This window comes from Spinacia oleracea, chromosome 4 (genome assembly GCF_020520425.1).
Source record: "Spinacia oleracea cultivar Varoflay chromosome 4, BTI_SOV_V1, whole genome shotgun sequence".
Lineage (NCBI taxonomy): Eukaryota > Viridiplantae > Streptophyta > Magnoliopsida > Caryophyllales > Amaranthaceae > Spinacia > Spinacia oleracea.
The window spans coordinates 179,963,613-179,983,634 of NC_079490.1; the positions used below are offsets into that span (position 1 = coordinate 179,963,613).

A 20,022-nucleotide genomic window follows, 5' to 3' on the forward strand; every position below is an offset into this window, starting at 1 on the left:
TGTGGGGACATTAACTAGGTTTTACACAAAAGCACCCCTTCCACCATGACTACTGGAGAGATGACGATCGCAGAGATGAAAGCGGCTTACGAGAAAGCCCAAGCCGAGCTAGCCCAAGAGAGGGCATCCAATGAAACCCTCCAGAAATAGCTCGAATCCGTGAAGAGCAACAAGCACCAGTCCCGCTACAAAGGTGGGAAGCCAAAAAAGCTAACGTTCGAGATGCCCGATGACTTTGAAGATGTGACCGACGATGAGGAGGAAACCCGTGAGGAAGAAGATAAAGAAGCTCCCGATCCGGTGACCCAACGCCTCAACAAGATGGATGCACGCATGACGAAGCACTATTCCCGCCTGATGAAGTTGATGACCAGGTTCCCCGGGGCACCTACACCAGTAGAGACCGAGCCGACCGACGGGTATGCAGCGTCGCCGTTCTGCGAAGCGATCTCTAGAGTGACAGTTCCGCACACACTCCGGCTCCCAACCTGGACCACCATGTACGACGGGACATCCGACCCCTATAGGCACGTCAATTTCTACAAGCAGCGCATGTGGCAGATCGGGATTCCGCACGACCTAGTGGAACCTGTTATGTGCAAATCTTTCGGCGGCACCCTTGATGGAGCAGCTTTGGAATGGCTCACGAACGTCCCTCCCAGATCCATCTCCTGTTTGTCCGATCTCATCAACGCCTTCTACCAACAATTCGCCAGAAGTCGCCAGTTAGAAAAACAAACCAGTGATCTCTATCGGTTGGTTCAAGGGCCAACCGAGTCGGTACGCGATTATTTTAACCGTTTTAATTGTGAAAAAATTGGTATAAAAAATTGTGATGTCAGGACTGCTATTGAGGCGTTCAAGAGAGGCCTCATCCCCAATTCGGAGCTATACCGGGAAATAACCAAATACCCCTGTGCAACTTTCGAAGAGGTGCGATCAAGGGCCACCGCCCAGATGCGAATCGAAGACGACGAGGTTATCCGAACAGCATCTCAACGATCGATAGGGGGCAGCAGCGACAGAAGATCGTACACCCCGAGGAACAACAATTGGCGACACCAACCATATGTTCGGCAAAACCAGGTACAAAGTGTCAATCAGTATTATGATACTAACAATGTTTACAGGAACGAGCGGGTCGAACACCCTAACATCTCCGACTACGGCTTCAACGTCGACATTGGAGGTGTGGTGAACGCCCTTCAAAATGTAGGTGGAACAGTCAGATGGCCCCGGAAGAACGACAGACCGGACTCCATGAAGGACATGAGCAAATGGTGCGACTTCCACCGCGACAACGGACACACAACCGAGGAGTGCATCTCCCTCAAAAAGGAGGTCGCATACCTCCTGAAACGGGGGCATCTAAAAGAACTGTTGAGCGACAAGGGAAAAGAAACATTCTCCAAAGAGCAAACCACCCTGCCCGGCCCAACGACAAGCAGCGAGCGACCAGACCCACCACCATTCAATAAAGTGGTAAATGTTATTTCCGGTGGTTCAGATATTTGTGGACTAACCTCTTCTGCAGCTAAAAAAATTAACAGGGGAGAGTCTGAGACCGTAGAAGAGGGACAAACCGAAGACGAGGTCGCACTACACAGGTCCCTGACCGCAATGGCTATCACTTTCGACGACTCAGATTCTGTAGATACACAGCGGGAACACCACGACGGGTTGGTAATATCGCTCCCAATAGGGAACGCATTGATCAAAAGGATACTGGTCGACAACGGAAGCTCAGCCAACGTACTGTTCTTGGAAGCACTACAAGAAATGGGATTAGAAGAGAAAAATATTGTAAGGAGATCAACAGTTCTGGTAGGGTTCAGTGGAGAAGCACTACGGACGGTAGGAGAGATATTGCTGCCTACATACGCAGAAGGCGTCAACATGATGACCAAGTTCAACGTCGTCGATTGTCCATCAGCATACAACGTCATCCTAGGACGACCATGGATCCACAAAATGAAGGCAGTGCCATCAACATACCACCAATCAATCAAGTTTCCAACCAAGTGGGGGGTCATGGAAATCAAAGGGCAGCAAAGAGATGCGAAGAAATGTTATGAGACAGCACTGAAACCATCCAAGTCACCCATCTAGCAATTACAGCCAGGGTCGACATCGGACGACCCCGACGACCAACAAATCGACGAGATAGTACTAGACCAGACAAAGCCAGACCAAGTCGTAAGGATCGGAGCCTCACTGCCTGACAACATCAAAAGTCAGATAGTGTCGTTTCTAAGAGAAAACTCGGACTGTTTCGCTTGGTCGCAGGAGGACATGACAGGAATCAGCCCAGACGTGATCACCCACAAGCTCAACGTCGACCCCAGCTTCAGACCGGTAAAACAGAAACGACGTAAGTTCGCTCCCGAAAGGAATAAAATCATAGACGAAGAAGTCCAAAACCTGATAGATTCAGGGAAGATCAGAGAGGTCAAATATCCAGACTGGTTAGCAAACGTCGTCGTCGTCAGTAAAAAGAACGGAAAATGGAGAGTCTGCATCGACTTCACAGATATCAACAAAGCTTGCCCCAAGGACCCATTCCCTCTGCCGCACATCGACGCCCTGGTCGACGCCACAGCCGGACACGAGCTACTCACATTCATGGACGCCTACTCAGGATACAACCAAATCCTTATGCACCCAGACGACCATGAAAAAACATCTTTTGTAACGGATAGAGGAACTTATTGTTATAAAGTCATGCCTTTTGGTCTTAAAAATGCAGGTGCGACGTACCAAAGATTAGTCAACAAGATGTTTAAAGACCAACTCGGAGACACAATGGAGGTATACATTGACGACATGCTGGTGAAATCGAGGAAGGCTGACGATCACGTGGAACACTTACGACAATCCTTCGACATACTAAAAAAGTACGGTATGAAACTTAACCCGACTAAATGTTCTTTCGGAGTGTCCGCAGGAAAATTCTTAGGTTACATCGTCACCCAACGAAGAATCGAGGCCAGCCCCGACCAAGTGCGCGCGATCATCAACATTCAATCCCCCAGGAACATAAAAGAGGTACAGCGCTTGACAGGAAGAGTGGCGGCACTAAACCGTTTTATATCGCGGTCGTCGGACAAGTGTCGATTATTTTACGACGTCTTGCGCAAAAACAAGGGGTTTAACTGGTCCGACGACCACGAAGCAGCCCTGCAAAACTTCAAAAAATACATGATGTCGCCACCCCTCCTATCCAAGCCAAAAGAAGGAGAAGTCTTACAACTCTATTTAGCCGTTAGCTCGACGGCAGTCAGCGCGGTCCTAGCTCGAGAAGACGAAGCACAACAACTACCCATTTATTACATCAGTAAGTCACTACTGGAAGCAGAGACCAAGTATTCATCCCTCGAAAAACTCGTTTTAGCACTCGTTACCGCAGCCAAAAAACTAAGGCATTATTTTGAAACTCACCAAATAGTGGTGATGACTAACTATCCAATCAAGTCTGTGATGCGTAGGCCAGAACTGACAGGTCGAATGGAGAAGTGGACAATGGCACTAGGAAGGTTCGACATCAAGTATCAACCAAGAACGGCTGTAAAATCGCAGGCCCTAGCAGATTTTGTGGCAGACTTCAGCCCCGACTTAGAGAGAATAGCAGACGACGAAGTCAAACTCATCAACAACATAGAAGGAATATGGACACTCTTCGTCGACGGCTCATCTAACTTTCGTGGTGCAGGTTTAGGCGTCGTACTGAAGTCACCACAAGGGGACATGATAGCACAGGCAATCTGCTGCGATTTCAAGGCAACTAACAACGAAGCAGAGTACGAGGCGCTAATCGCCGGAATGACATTAGCTATGGAATTAGGGGCAAGCGGACTCAACATCTTCAGCGACTCACAACTAATCGTCAACCAGATTAACGGCGACTACGAAGCTAAAGACCTAAAAATGACCTTGTATCTCGAGAAAGCGAAAGAATTAACTTCCAAATTCAAACCCTTCTCCATCAAACAAGTCCCAAGAGACCTAAACACGCAAGCCGACGCCCTTGCCAACCTAGGATCCGCACTCAGAAAATCACCATTCTCGACCATACCTCTAGTACACCTACTGTCACCCGCCGTCGAAAAAGACATACCACAAGACGCCAGCCTCGTCCTATCAACCGTAAACACAGACAGTTGGACCAAACCCATCTTCGATTACCTAAAGCACGAAACTCTACCCGACGACAAGCTAAAAGCCAGAAAGGTACTTTTCAAAGCTTCACGATATGTTATTTTGCAGGACGTACTATTTAAGCGATCAGCAAACGGAATGTTGATGCGATGTGCCGAAGAAATCGAATGGGAAATACTACTGAAACAATACCACGAAGGAGAATGCGGAGGACACGAAGGAGGACGAAGCTTATCAACCAGAATCAAAAGAAATGGATACTATTGGCCAGCAATGCTTAAGCACGCCATGAGGTACGTATCCAAGTGCGACAAGTGCCAACGACACGCAGGTATGACGCATAAACCATCTGAATTCTTGCATCCAACCCTAACTCCGTGGCCTTTCATGAAATGGGGGATGGACATCGTTGGCAAACTGCCCGTCGCCCCAGGACAAAAGGTCTTCATGTTAGCCCTAATAGATTATTTTTCCAAGTGGATAGAAGCAGGTGCATTCCAACAAGTAAGGGACAAAGAGGTATGCTCGTTCATATGGACTAACATAATATGCAGGTTCGGAATACCGTCAAAAATCATCTGCGACAACGGATCACAATTCATCAGCGACAAGACAAGAGCTTTCTGCAAAACATGGAACATCGAGCTAAAGACGTCGACGCCCAGATATCCCCAAGCAAACGGACAGGCGGAATCCAGCAACAAAACGATCATCGCGTCGCTGAAAAAGCGGTTGGACGACAAGAAGGGGCGATGGGCAGAAGAACTGCCATCCATCCTATGGGCCAACAGGACGACGCCTAGGACGGCGGCGGGACAGACTCCCTTCTCACTCGTTTACGGGTGCGAAGCAGTACTTCCCCCTGAAGTGACGTTGCCCAGTGCACGATATGGACTCATGACGCCGGAGCAAAACGACGTAGAACTCAGCGAAAACCTCGACAACACAGAAGATCTCAGGGAAGCAGCGTTGATAAGAATGGCGTCACAACAACAGATCGTGGCAAAATGCTTCAACAAAAATGTCAAAGTGAAAATGTTCAAAGAAGGAGATTGGGTACTGCGCAAAGTATTTGAAAACACGAAAGAATTAAACGCAGGTAAATTAGCACCAGCTTGGGAAGGACCGTACTTGATCGACAAAATCGTCGGAAAGGGGGCATACAGACTCATTACCAAAGATGGCAAGTCGGTCCCCCGAAGCTGGAACGCAACACATCTTAAACTCTACCATTTTTGAAACCTCGTCGTAACCAATTTTATCAGTTATCGCATCGTCGTCTTTATCTTCCTTTATCGTTTTACTTTCGTTTAAAAACCATTACTGACTTAAGCATCGGAGGGCCGTTGGCATCCCCAACGGCCAATCCTCCTAGCGACCCATGTATTCTTTTGCAGAGTGCAAGACGCACGACGAATGATAGCCAGAAGCAACAACGTACGACGCAGGACGAGATCGCGAGAAACAGCGAACAAACAGCGCAGGTATGATTTTACACATCAGTCGATCCAATACTTATTACTTGACAGTTCCACTTGGTTGCAAAGCATCTACTACACGACGGGGTAACCATAAGGAACAAACGACTAAGGAAAAGAAAAACAAACTTATCATACACAACACACAACGCGCGACCCCAAAGGCCACGACTTTCACATCACCAAGCGAAAGCACAAACACACAAAATATCCAAACACCTCGCCGCCGCCATCGACGACGAGTAAAAACATCCAAAATACAACAACAAAAAATAAAATATCCATACCACTAACTATTACATAAACATCAACCAGCCATTACATATGTTCGTCTGGAAGGGGGGTCGAGGCAACTTGATCCAGTATCGGGGGCATGTCAACGTTGACCGTCGCGTCTGCCAAAGCCACCTCTGGAGGGGCGACGACGGAAACATCTCCCTCGCCTTGCTCCATGGGCACTTCCCCCCTCTCGATCAACGGAAGAAACGTCCTCGACCAGAGGAGCGACGTCGGCATCAGCTCCGTTGGTACCAGCAGTGTCGGCTTCCATCGCCAACTCATCCGCGTCCACCACCGGCACCGACAACTCCTCAAGGGTACCACCATTAGCAAGATAGTCATCCACCTCTTTTTGGCATGGCCAGAGGCTGACCTCCCCCTTCAAACACGAGAACATCATCTGCGCCCTCGTCCTCCACACAGCCAAAGCCTCGCAATCCTTAAACTCCTCCTGCAAAGCGTCGTATAAAATCCTTAACCCTTGCATTTCTTCCACGGTCGACGCCAACTCCCCCTTTACCCTTTCCAACTCCTTCGACGCGTCAGCAATCTGGTCGTCCTTGCCCTTTAATTGTTCATCTTTTGACTTAACCACCGCAGCAAGATCGACCAACTTCTTCTCAGAAGCCACCCACTTACCTTCCCAAGAAGCCGCCGCCTTCTTCGCCATAGCCACTTGGTTCTTCGAGGAAATAAGCTCGTCGCACAACAAGGAGCACTGCCTACGCACGGCCAAAGCAGCCTGTGACGCCTGTAAAGAAAAACATGTCACAAAAGCGACACACGACGCGCTTACAAATACCATGAACTGAATAAAATAACAGAAATACACTCACCCGCAGGCTTAGTTCAGCAGCGTCCGACGCGACAGAAAGAGGCACGACCTCGTGATAACGCTGATACGTCGAAGGCAATATCAATCGGTCTGCATGCGGCTAAACAACGGCATCTTCACCGTCGCCCAAGAAGTTCGGGGGCAGAGTGACGACAGTATCCTCGACGAAACTTTTGTCAGCAGGACGCTTCTTGGCCGACGCAGCAGGGGGCCTAGTCGCAGCAACAGCAGTCGACGACACCTGAAACGGCCTCGGTGGCGACGACGACGATAGAGGATGAAAACCTTCACCCCTATAACAACGGGCGTCTTAGGCGACGCACCTATCTTAGAATAACGAGGCACAAGAGGCATCGCCTGACCACCCTGCCCACCAGCGTTACTGTTCGACCTCAACCGCTTCCTCGCTCGTTCCATCATCTCGCTCTGTGACATCCTCGACACTGGCTTAGACGACAGCGTATTCTCTTCAACAAACAAAGCGAGAAACCATCAAAAACACACCCCGCAGATAAACCAGGCAAATAAGAAACCAAACCAAAAATACCTGATGTGTCAGCCATCTCAAACTCTTCCTCTGATGCAGACGACGAATTCGCAACGACCTCCTCGCGTAAGTCCAACTTCCGTCGATGACGAACTAAGCAAATCGTCTCGTCTTCAGTCTCCTCCTCGTCAACGTCACCAGCTTGACTCCCCTCTTGACTTCCCAAACGACCTCCGTCACGGCTGAACGATCTCTCCACGACAGAACAACCCAGAAACCTCAAACACTTATCGTGAGAGTCAGAGTTCAAACCAGCTAACGACGTATCAACAACTGCAAGACAAAGCCAAGTAAGACAACGTTCAGTAAAACATCATAAATCAAAAGTACAGAAACATAAAGTACCTTCCGTCGTCCACCCTTCCACTAAGAAGTTTCCTACTTCTCCCAGAGACGCCTTATTCACATAAACAAAACGACTTTGCCAACCCCTATCATTTACAGCTAACCCGACACACAAATTCTTCTTCTTTTTCTTCGTCACCAAAGTATACCGACAACACTCCTTCAAGGATAAATCATAAACATGCATCAGATCAGCCAAGTCAAACGGTGTTCGCCAACCCGAAGTAACCCTATGCACTACAGTAAAAATACGCCAGATCTGAGGCATCAATTGGCCAGGGCTTAAATGGAACACCTCGACAAAAGATCTAGCCAAGGGTGTAAAAGGAAACAAAAACCCCAGAATAAAAGGGTACTCATACATAACCACATAACCCTCCGGGCAATCCTTGGCCTCATCCTCTTGACCAGGAATCCTCACTTCAGCCGACGGTGGCAGACCGGCGAGAGTTATAAAAGCCGCTGGATCCTCAACAGTAGAGTAGATCGGGTTGAGTGACTTGGCCCGACTAACCCCAACATCTTCCTTATCCTTAACCACGGTCGGCCTAGTTTTTGCCATCGCTCTACTAAAATCTACAAGAAAATCGAAGGAAATGATCGAAATTTTACATGGGTGTGGCTAAATCGAAGCAACGAAAGCAATTCCTCCCTTCCTTTTCTCTCTCTTGTTTTCAGATCTGGAAACTTTCTTCGAAAAATTCTAAGACGCTTTATTGCATGTCGCAAAAAATTGGCATTTATTACTTCGAGAATCGGAACGGTTCCGTCCCACGAACTGGACGGTTGTAGACGGTTTACTTTTTGAATTTTGAATTGTTTCTTTTGCTTTGTATACACTCCGCAAACTCACAATTGGGGGCAAACTGTTATCCCACTTTATTGGACTAACGACATAACTGCTTTGACGTCTGATATTGCCGTGTCATCCAGGTATCATCATGTCGCAGGTGGCGTCGTGTCAAGTGAGCCTGTCAAGTGAGGCGACAGACGACAAAGCCTGGGCGACGTAAGACCAGCGACAGGGCTCTGGCGACAAGAGAAGATAGGTCAAGTTCCAAGCCCAGAAGCCCAACATGGGCCACGCCGTCATAAGATGGGAAAAGGTCCAAGCTTTGACCGAAGACTAGGGAGTTTGTTGAAGACGTGAGCAACGGCCAAGGAGAAATCCCTATCTTCCAGGGATCTTCCCAACCAATAGAACCGTTAGCATTTGGCATATAAAAGCATAAAGAACGGCATGATGAAGGGACACGTGAACTCAAGCACTCAAACTCTTATGCTATCAACTGTTTTAAACATTCATTATTGTACTTTAGATTTTCAATATCAATTCTCAGAAAGAAGAGCATAAACAGTCATATAGAATACTTAGTGGATTGATAGCCTCATAGCTATCCGCGGTTTTTTACCTTATTCCTGGGTTTTCCGCGTCAACACTTCTCTGTGTCGTGTCTTTTTATTTGTGTTATTAATTCTTTGCTTAGTTAGTGTCGATCCTAGCCGAAAGTCGCCTCCATACGAATTTTGGCACAAACAAATGGGATGCGTAGAGGTAAAGCATGCAGTCTGCTTCAAATGACCAAAATGTAACTCACATTAGCTGACAACAAAATGTTAATGTAACCGCACCGTTTTGCTAATTCTTAAGCACGAAGGTTTTTTTTTTAATGGTCAAAATGAGTTACTGCATTATATTATCTATTAAATTCACCTATTATTTGGCTATATTTGAAAGGGAGAGGAAGTACACATAACACATGTACAATCAAATTGTGCTCATAAATAATTTAAGCTTAAGTGGGACAATCTACTTTTCTATCACACCACGATCTTACCTACAATAGTACAAATGTCACAACCTACGTGTGAGGTGTGACAAATAAAATAAAAGGCGTTACCCCAACAGTCCAACACTGTACTACTGTAGTAAGAATTTGCACAATTCGGAAACTTCATTAACACACTACCAAGAGGCAAGAGCAAACCCCCAATTTTGAAGGTGGCTTTAATAATTAGGCTCAAATCAGTGAAATGCACCAAAATATCTGGTCCCCTTTTCAGCCAAATTGCCAAAAGAAAAGCTAAAAAGCCTCTTAATCACGTCTTATGGATGTGGTCAGCCTTGCCGCAATTAACCACATTGACATACTCCCAAGTGTAGCTTAGTGTAGCTTTACTTTGTCGTATGTAGTTGTGTAATAGCTTTTTATTTTATGCAAAATTCAGCCTATGTCAAAAAAAAAAAAAAAAAAAAAAAAGACATACTCCCAAGTGTACGTATTGAACTCCAAGTGTCCAACCACCTCAAAACAATTTTGGTTTTGCTTCTCGTCAGATTTGGAGTGCTATCAGACCAGCGATTTCCCGATTCTTTAAATTAAATATAAATATACTCCTTCTACATTATACTGTATTGAAAACTAATTTCCATATTACTGTCCATGTAAAATTGATATACGAATTTTTTATTTATTTTTTATTTTTCTAATATAGAACTGCTAATGGTAATAGCGGTTCTACTTTAATTTTTTATTCTTTATTTTAAAAAGAAAGAAACTACCCTCCAAACCCAGATCCCAGTTTTCGAACCACCTCCCCTGATTTCCTCTTTGAACCCAATCCCAGTCGCAACTCCAAAACCCTTAAACCTGCTCTGTTTTTGGCCTACATTCACAACATCAAATTCGCTTGTTTATTTTGTCTGATTTCAAAACAATAAAAAAAAAAATTCTATCTCATTCAATCCCTTCCAATGTTATGCTTCAATAGTCAATGATAAAGAAGAATCTATTTCCCTTCCTCTACATTGTTTGACAAATATTAAAGCCTGCAATTATTTAGAAACGAAAACAATACTCCGTACAAATTTCTTATCAACAAAAATGATTGCTTAGCATTTCTTGTGATGATAGACTGATAGTGCTTATGCCCAGTAAATAGCAATTATAGCTTATTGTCTTTTGCGATTATGGCAATTTAGGCTGTCTTAAGGGATTGTGACCTGAAGGGGGAATATGACATTTTTTTATTTTTTGTGAAATTAGCACCGGTTCTCTCTTAGCACTAATTCGGATTCGATGCGAGTTTTGGTGGTTAGGTTACAGTCTCCTCCCAATTGTTGTTGTTGTTGGGGAATTCGATGCGAGTTTTGGTGATTAGGTTACAGTCTCCTCCCAATTGTTGTTGTTGTTGGGAAATATGACTTTATGACTACATGAGGACCCCTCTTGGCGGAAATTATTAAGTGCACAAGGTACACTCTACATTCAAGGGTGTTATAATGTTTATTGCTCCTTTTATATTTTCTCCTCATATGTCAGGTAAAAAATAATTTAAGGTGTAAAATTTGTTAAATACAATTTAATAAAGTCTTTTTTTTAATTACAAACTCAAATTTTCTAATTTGTAAATTACAACCTTAAACTTACCTCTCCATTTTAAATTACAACCCCTAGTTATTTTTCAGCGAACTCAATCGTAATATGATGTAATTAATCTCATTAAAACACAATTACATAATTTCCTAAAAAATAATAAAAACTAACTAATAATATCTGATTAGTTTGTTTTGGTTTTTTAAGGAATTATTTAATTTCTGTTTGAAAAAAAATTGGAATTTTTTTGGATTACTATATAAATGACATCATATTTCGATGGTTTTTGACGGAGAATGACTCGTGGTTGTAACTTAAAGTGAGGTATAAAGTTTAAGTTTAATTTACAAATCTGAAAATTTGAGGTTGTAATTGGCAAAGAGACAACTTTATTGGGTTGTATTAACAATACAAAGATTGAAGGAAAACTCATGTTTTAAGTAATGAAGTAATACTACGTGAGAATATCTTTGTCCCACATTTGTAGAAAAATGAACTTTTTACTTATTTAAATATGGGCATGTGACAAATGTATTTTGAAGTACTACCCCTAGTAGTTTGGACGCAAGTCGCCGCCGTTCGACCAATAATATTCTTCTGGTTCTTAAACACGTCACAACTTCACATGCATACAAATCAAACGGAGTATCTAGTCCACATTTACTTAACCAATTTTTGGATTTTGCAGTAATATTTCCTACAAGAGGGTGCACTTTGCACCTTATATGTTTTACCCTCTTGCAATAGGTAAACATCAAACTAATAGAAGTATCCAAAATGAGAGAGAGAAAGAAACTTAGAGAGAGAAAGAGAAAAAAGAAAAAAAAGCCATATGAGATTCCAAAGAACAAAACAAACCCTAGCCCCCTACTCCTCGGTTCATCCGCCTCCTTCCCCTCTCTTTCGCATCCATTGTTGAACCTTGATTTTGTTCGATTTGCTCTCCAAATCCAAAACCAGAAAAGCTCCTCTAGTTTACAGGGTAATTATTACCCTACTTCCTACATTAATGCCTTTTTAATTGAGATTAATGAAGAGATTTTTTCAGTCTCTTTTTCTCCACCTTTGGATCTTAATCTGAGGGTTGAGATTTTCTTCTTGGGCGGCGGCCTTGGTTTCTCCGTCTGTAATTATGAGGGAAATCCACTTTTAATGGATTTAATCTTAATTGAGAATCCTTGCTACTCCATCTTGCCCAATCCATTGTTTGGTTTTTCTTGGTTGACGAGTTCGGCGGCCTTTGCTTGCTTGAGTTGCTCTAATCCTTCGAAATTCTCAGGGAAGTACCTATTTTTAGCTAATTATTATCTTGGAAATTGTCATATTCGTTTTATCGTTTCTGATCTGGTGTTTTCTTGCCCTGTTCGTATTCATGATGCCTTTGGTTTTGGTTTTTGGTTTAATGTGTGTTATTTATCTCACCTTGATGCCCACGTTTCTCTTAATCTCCTGTATAATCGCCCCTTAATTGCCTGTTCTACCCTCAGATCTAATATTAATTATGGATTATTGTTAATTGGTATTAATATTATCTACTTTCTCATTAACTATGTGTTTTTTTGCCATGGGATTTTGATTTTTGTGGTTAATAAGATGTCTCTTAATATGTCTTTCTGTATGGTCTCAGTAATTACCTTGGTTGTTTTTCCCCGCCCTTTTTTAAATCACCACCACTATAAATATGAACCTCAATTGCACTGTTGTGATCACACCATCACTCTCTCACATCTCCTTCTCCTACACTCTCACTATAATCACAACTACCTGTTAATTTCATTCATGTCTGATAATCTTTCAACCTCCAACTATGCCTCACTTTTCAAGACAAACAATCCTACAGTTTCCTCTCAACCTCAATCTGCCTGTCTTCTTGGTAGTTCAGTTAACACCATCCCCAACACCTTCTCCCACTCGGACTCAGAGTCTGTGGGAAGTCACAATTATATTGATGCTCCCAATTCCCCACCTTCGCACACTTCACACACTGTCCCTGCAGAGATTCACAGTGAATCTCTCGCTGTAATCTCCCTAATGCTCCTCGTCTTGCTGATGATGAGGTCTCTCTTATGGAAAAGTCTTGTTTATTTGGGAAAGCTTGGGGGGAGTTCATTCCTCAAGCTGCTATTCTAGCTAGACTTAACAAAGACTGGAATAACACTAAGGGTGAGATTAAATTCAGGTATTTGGGCAATGGGTGGTTCTTAATTCAATTTGATAACCCTCTCACTAAACTTGATGTTTGGAATGGGGCGACCTTGGTTTGTCCAAGGTCTGAACTTTGTGTTGATGCCTTGGTATCCAGGGTTTAGAGCTCAGTTTTGTCGCATTACTAGTGTGGATCAATGGATTAAGATTCCATTTTTACCTACTGAATATTGGGCTTGGAGGTATCTTAACCAAATTGTGTCTTGTATTGGTCACCCCATCAGACTTGACCGCTTTACCCAACAAAATGTTGAAAAAGGGCAATTTGCTCGTGTTTGTGTTAATCTCAATATCACCAAACCTGTTCCACGATCAATCACTCTTAACTTTGGCTCTCATTGTCAAGAGTATTTCTTATCTTACGAGGGAGTGTGGGAAGTGTGTCCGCTTTGTGGAGATCCTAAACACACTATGAACTCATGCCCAAACAAGCCCCCTCCTTGCCTTGAATTAGTTGTTGCTAAGCTGGATTCTGCTTCTCTCTCTGCTCCAACCCACACTGATAAGGCAACCTCATCTGATTGGTGTACTGTCCTTCCTAAGAGGAGAGCCAAACCTCGTATTTTTGTTAAGGGAAACCGCTCTAGGTTTCACCCTTATGTCCCCCCAGTTACTGTCAAACCTACTGATACGAATTTGGTTGTTGCTGGTGAGCCCATTCCTGTTGCCAATCCCTTCACAAAGTTGGCTGATTTTCAAGTCTCCACAGGGGAGACTGTGACTCTCAAACCACCTACTATGTCTACTGAATTCTGTGGTGTCATCAATGACATTGATGCTACCAATGTTGCTTCTGCTTCTTTGCCTAATCCGGGCAATGATGACATCCTTCCTGATCTCACCTCTGATGATATTATGCTTGCCCCCGAAAGGCATGATGTTCCTCTTAATATGGTTGATGATGATGAGATGGATAATTGGGAGGATCATGATGATTTTCTCAATCCTGGAACGCCCCCAAGGCTGCCTGATCTTCAAAAGAGGAGAAAGAGAGACTCATCTAGCCTCTCTCCACCCTCTTCTCCTATCAATTAAGTTATGATAGGCCTGCATTGGCTTTTTTGGTCTACTTTTGCTTCCTGGTTCTGCCCAGACTTTTGCAGCTGCTCGTTCCTCAATCCTATTGTTACTATGCAGCCTTTGAATTTCAAATGGTGTAGTTTGTGGGTTACTCCTTTTAATTGGCTATGTATCGTGTTTTCTCTAAATTCTAGACTTCGTTTCCCTTATTGTCTGTATTTTCTAGATTTAGGTTTCTTTATGGCACGTCCCTCAATCATGTACTGGTTCTCTGGGCTCCAATGCAGGCTTCTTAATGGAATTTTAGTTTGGGTTGTTTTTGTTTGAATTGCCCCTCTGTTTCTTCAATCTTCTGCAGTTTTGCTCCTGGTTGATTGTTTTTCTGCTCACTTGACTTGTGTTGCTACCTTTATTCAGGTTGCCACTGGGTTTTTTATGTTTGTGGTTGCCTTTCCCTTCGTCCCCTTGGTTACCTGTATGAGGTGGACTCGTCTTGTAGGTTCAGTTCTCCAGACTTGGCTCCCTTCCATGTTGAGGTACCCATGCTTTGGGATGCTGCTTGGAAGGTTGATGCCTAATTCTGAGAGGCAAACCTCTTTTGAGTCCAAGTTCGATGATGCAACTAAGAATGCTCTTCATTCTTGGCCTGAGAACTATTTTAGTCACCCCCTAACCAGTTTTATTGCAAGCTCTTCCTTGTTATGCCTGGTCATTTGGGTTCTCTATACCTTGTATTACTCTAATTTGTGTAACGGTGTTCTGTTAGCTGCAGAGGGTTCAACTTTTCTCTGGTTCTTGCTGATATTACAGGGTGGTTGCTTCTGGATTGCTCTTTTTCAGGAGCTCTTCCAAGACTGGACCTTTGCGATTTTCTTTTTTTGTTCGCGCTCAAAGTTTGATTATTCATTCCGCTTGTATAAGGACTCTTTTTGCTTTGAACTTTTTTGGGTTTTTATTTTGTCAACTCAGACTTTAAACTCTGCTACGGACTTGCCTAAGGACTTCACTCCTTATCGGAACCGGATTTTAAAATCCGCCTTGTTTTTGTTTAATATTGTGAACCAGAGCCAAAGCTCTGCTATTGAATTGCCTAAGGATTCTACTCCTTATCGGAACCGGATTTCTAAATCCGGCTTGTATCTTTTCTTTCTTTATTCCTTTGTGCTTCAGGAACAACACTTCACACCTATTAGTACACATTATGTCAAAAACTGTATGTCAACGAATAATTTTTTCATTTCCAAATTATTATGAAAATTTGTGCATGGAATATTCGAGGTGGTAAACGTGATCACGCCATAGCAGAACTAATGAACCTAAAATATCAAGAAAAACCGGACTTATGTTTTGTGATTGAAACACTAACAAATAATATCAACAGCCAGACTATAACTAAAGCGACTCGATTCCAGAAACATCTCATTATTGATCCTGTCAATCATTGTGGGGGTATTTGGGCGCTTTGGAATGAAGATAACATCAAGGTTTTGAATACAACTTTAACACACAGATGTGCACACTTAACAATTCTATATAAACCAACTCACACCACTCTCCTTGTATCAGGTATCTATTGCCCAGCAAAAGAGGAGGAAAAATCGCTCTTCTGGGATGATCTTTCCTCCTTCTATGCAAACACCACTCTCCCATGGCTCCTAATTGGGGACTTTAATGAACTCCTCTCCCCAATTGATAAACTGGGAGGGAATCCCATTCACTCACATCAATGTAAACGCCTCCCGGCTTTTCTGTCTAACCACCAAGCTGTCGATGTTCCTTGTGTACAAACGGCGTACTCCTGGAAATCTAATCAAGACTCCTCCCTCCTTGAACGTATTGATCGCGCCATTGTTGATTCACATTTTTACAACCTTTTTCCTAAGAGCATCGTTAAGTATGGTATCTTTTCGGTATCTGATCATGCTCCTGTCATATTTGACTCAAACTCTGAATACATCAATTCTAATCGCCTTTTCCGCTTTAACAACATGTGGACGCTTGATCAAGACTCTCATGACATTGTTAAAAAAGAATGGAGACTCCGACAGGAAGGCTCTCGTTTTTACAGGATCCGATCTAAACTTTATAATATTAAGCTTCGCCTTCGGAAATGGGAAAAAACAAAATATGGGAATCATATTACTAAGTTACAAAAAAATAGCTACAAAATCACGGATTTGCAAACAAAATTAATAATACAACCTTTCAATAATATCCTTCAGGATCACCTCCTTCGAATGATTAAACAACGAGAAAAATTACTTGCTTTCGGTCAATCCACCTGGAAAAGTTTTAGTAAAAAACAATGGCTTACCCAAGGTGATCGAAACACCCGTTTCTTTCACCAAAAAATCAAATCCCAGTCGGCCAGGAACACGATCTATCGTCTACAAAACGATTTAGGACAATGGGAATCCGATCCCACCACGGTCCAAGATTTTCTACTTAAATCTTTCAAACATCGGTTCGTATCCACTTCAGATCCTAATAGACAACTTGATCTCTCCTTTCTACCACATTGGATTTCTCAGGAACAACAAAACGATCTCATCCAACCCTACTCTGATGATGAAATTAAAGAAGCCTTCTTCTCAATGGATCCGCTCAAATCTCCGGGATCGGATGGGTTTGGTCCGCAGTTTTTTAAAGCTTACTGGCCAATAATTGCTCCAGAAGTTACTACTGCAATCAAGGGCTTTTTCTACCATGCCAAACTCCCCAAAGCCCTGAATCACACCATAATTGCTCTTATTCCCAAAAACGATAACCCAGAAAATCCCAATCATTTTCGACCCATCAGCCTATGTAATACCATCTATAAAGCAATATCGAAATTATTAGTCAACCGACTAAGACCTATTCTCCAACATCACATAAGCCCCTATCAGAATGCCTTTACGGCCGAACGTTCTATCCACGATAATTTACTGATAGCACAAGAAATTTTAAATACCTTCCAAAAATCCACTTCAAAGGTTGGATGGTGTGCGCTTAAACTCGATATGGAAAAAGCTTATGATAGAATCGAATGGGACTTCCTTTGGGCCACCCTTTACTCCCTTGGATTCCCGGACAAGTGGATTACCTGGATTAAAGCTTGTGTTACAACAGTCTCTTACTCTCTTAAAATCAACGGCTCTACAACGTATCACTTCTTACCTTCGAGAGGTATCCGCCAAGGAGACCCTCTCTCCCCGTATCTCTTTCTTATCTGTATGGAAGTTTTCATTTTTATGCTTTCCCAAAGTAGCACACTTCCGAACTCAGGAATTGGAATCCGTATTGCCCCTCTCACTCCGAAAATTCCCTGCCTCCTGTTTGCTGACGACAGTCTTCTGTTTGTTAAAGCTACTTCAACAGCTACAAATCAATTAAAATCTGTGATAACTTCCTTCTGCAACTTATCAGGTCAACTAGTCAATTTTCATAAATCGGCGATCATCTTCTCAAAAAAAATAGAACATTCCCGTAGAGATTTACTTGCTGGGAATTTCTCTATGACTAAATCTGCCTCACTCGGAAGATATCTAGGTGCCCACTTCTCTTCATTTAAACCTTCCAAATCAGACTATAATGCGATAATCCAGAAAAATATCTCTCGGATCAACCATTGGCATGCTAATTTCCTTTCTAAAGCAGGTAGGTCTATCCTCATTCAAAGTAATCTCGAAGCACTACCGGCTTACGTCTGCTCCTCCTTCTTATTACCTCAAAAAACATGCTCGAATCTAGACTCTATCCATCGTAACTTCTTCTGGAAACAATCCGCTTCCTCTAACCATACCCCGCTTATCTCATGGAACAAAATTTGTCAACCTAAAAGTCTAGGGGGTCTAGGTCTCAGGAAAACAAGACCTCTTAACCAAGCCTTCCTTGCGAAGCTTGGCTGGAAAATCTTAATGAACGAAGAAAACCTCTGGGTCTCATTAATTAGGAAAAAATATCTCTCCAACTCAACCTTTTTTGAATATATTCCTAAACCAAAAGACTCCTCTATCTGGCGTCATATCCTTTGTCAAAGAGAGATTCTGCGCAAAGGTATTCGTTGGAAACTCGGGAACGGCAAATCTATTAATTTCTGGCTTGACAACTGGGTTATCCAGGATAATCTCCTTAGTCACTTAAAATTGAATATCAATACAGTTAATTCGAATCTACGTGTTGCTGATTTCATCCTCCCTAACCACGAATGGGATAGTGATAAATTAAAATCTATAGTTCCTTCCGCCTTAGCTATGAAAATTAAAGGATTACCTATTCCAACTAGAGACCTTGAGGATTCTCCAATTTGGGGAGCTACTTCGACGGGAGAGTTTTCCGTCAAATCCGCAACTTGGATAGCTCATGGGTTACCTTTTTCTCCCCATACTTGGAACTATAACTGGATCTGGAGCTTAGACATCCCACCTAAAATTGCTATTTTTCTATGGCAAATTTGCCATAATAGCATTCCTGTACGAAGTACACTCCAGAAACGTAATATCCTGCCTTTTGATGTTTGTCCACTTTGTGACACTTATGTTGAAACTATGAATCATCTTTTCATTCAATGCCCTTCCTCTAAACTCTTGTGGGATCTCCAATTAACTAAACACTGGCTGGATTATTTTATCACCTCCCACGACCTTCTTGAAAATCTAACCCTTCTCAGGAAGTACCCCTCTGCTTTATGTAAGTTCACCTTCCTAATTTGGTCCCTTTGGAAGGAAAGAAACGATTGTACCTTCAACAATGCGTCCTTCAACCCATTCCGGGTTTTCTACAAGGCAAACTCTGCTTACCATGAATGGCAATCTCGTCTCCAACTTGACTATTACCAGCTTACGGGCACCCCTATCACTACCCTCAATTCCACCCCTCCACCTCTCCCTTCCCCTCCAATCATGGTTCGCTGGTACCCCCCTCCACTCGGCACCTTCAAACTCAACTTCGACGGCTCCAGTAAATCTTCTTCAGCAGCAGCAGGAATCATCATCCGTAATAATGAAGGAATTTCAATTTCAGCATGTACTTTTAATCTTGGTCAAACTCAAGCTTTCATGGCTGAAGCCATCGCTCTCCACAAAGGTCTACAAGAAGCTAGGCGTCTTCAGATCGATAATCTCCTTATCGAAGGTGATAATCTTCTTATCATTAATGCAGTTAAAGGGGTGTGGTCTACTCCTTGGAAGATCAGTAACATTATTTCTGATATCAAACATCTCCTCACACTCTTTACCACGTGGGATATCAAGCACATTTTCAGAGAAGCAAATTCGGCTGCAGATTGGATAGCGAATGTCGGTCACCTAATTGTTGGAAATATGTATATAGATCCTACTAATAACCAGAGATTAGCTACTATCTTGTGTAATGATTACTCAGGAGTGACTCTCGTGCGGAGAGGCTCCTAAGTATATTCTCCTTACCTTTCAAAAAAAAAAAAAAAAAAAAAGGTAAACATCAAACCCCCATCATAGGGGAAGGAGGTCCTCCAACCACTAGGAAAACCTATAAATATAGTGATGCGGATGATATTATGGCCCTGTTTGGTAGGAGATGTTAGTTGCTAGATGGTTTTACTAACTCTTAATTGTTAGATATTTGTATGAGGAAGTCCAAATACATGCCTGACATGTATTTGCAAAAACATGTCAACCCCAAATAAAAAGATAAATGTAAATGTTAAATATTTTTGGGGGGAAATGTATAACGGAATTGTAAATTTGTAAAACGGGGTGGTGATTTGGCATTGCTGAGTTGGTATTGGTATTACAAAAATGGTATTGGTATTACAAAAAT

The 20,022-nt window shown here is 42.9% G+C and overlaps 2 protein-coding genes across 2 annotated transcripts; one reads left to right on the forward strand and one right to left on the reverse strand.

Moving 5' to 3' along the window:
* The first annotated feature begins 222 nt into the window (after positions 1-222).
* Positions 223-2,109, forward strand: LOC130472230 (uncharacterized). The gene is made up of 2 exons (XM_056842741.1): positions 223-755; positions 843-2,109. Exons 1-2 carry the CDS (start codon positions 223-225, stop codon positions 2,107-2,109), a joined length of 1,800 nt encoding a protein of 599 aa, XP_056698719.1.
* Positions 2,110-7,163: 5,054 nt separating this feature from the next.
* On the reverse strand, positions 7,164-8,678 carry LOC130472231 (uncharacterized). Its single transcript, XM_056842742.1, has 2 exons — positions 7,640-8,678; positions 7,164-7,567 (listed from the first exon to the last, which is right to left on the reverse strand). The coding sequence occupies exons 1-2, from the start codon at positions 8,199-8,201 to the stop codon at positions 7,164-7,166; spliced, it is 966 nt and encodes a 321-aa protein (XP_056698720.1). The 5' UTR covers positions 8,202-8,678.
* Between the last annotated feature and the right edge of the window lie 11,344 nt (positions 8,679-20,022).

Coding starts and splice junctions, on each gene's coding strand:
- LOC130472231 (XM_056842742.1), bottom strand. CDS start 8,201: ATGGCAAAAACTAGGCCGACCGTGGTTAAGGATAAGGAAGATGTTGGG. Junction 7,568..7,639: donor GGAAGGGTGGACGACGGAAG/GTACTTTATGTT, acceptor TTTGTCTTGCAG/TTGTTGATACGTCGTTAGCT.
- LOC130472230 (XM_056842741.1), top strand. CDS start 223: ATGCCCGATGACTTTGAAGATGTGACCGACGATGAGGAGGAAACCCGT. Junction 756..842: donor CAAACCAGTGATCTCTATCG/GTTGGTTCAAGG, acceptor TTGTGATGTCAG/GACTGCTATTGAGGCGTTCA.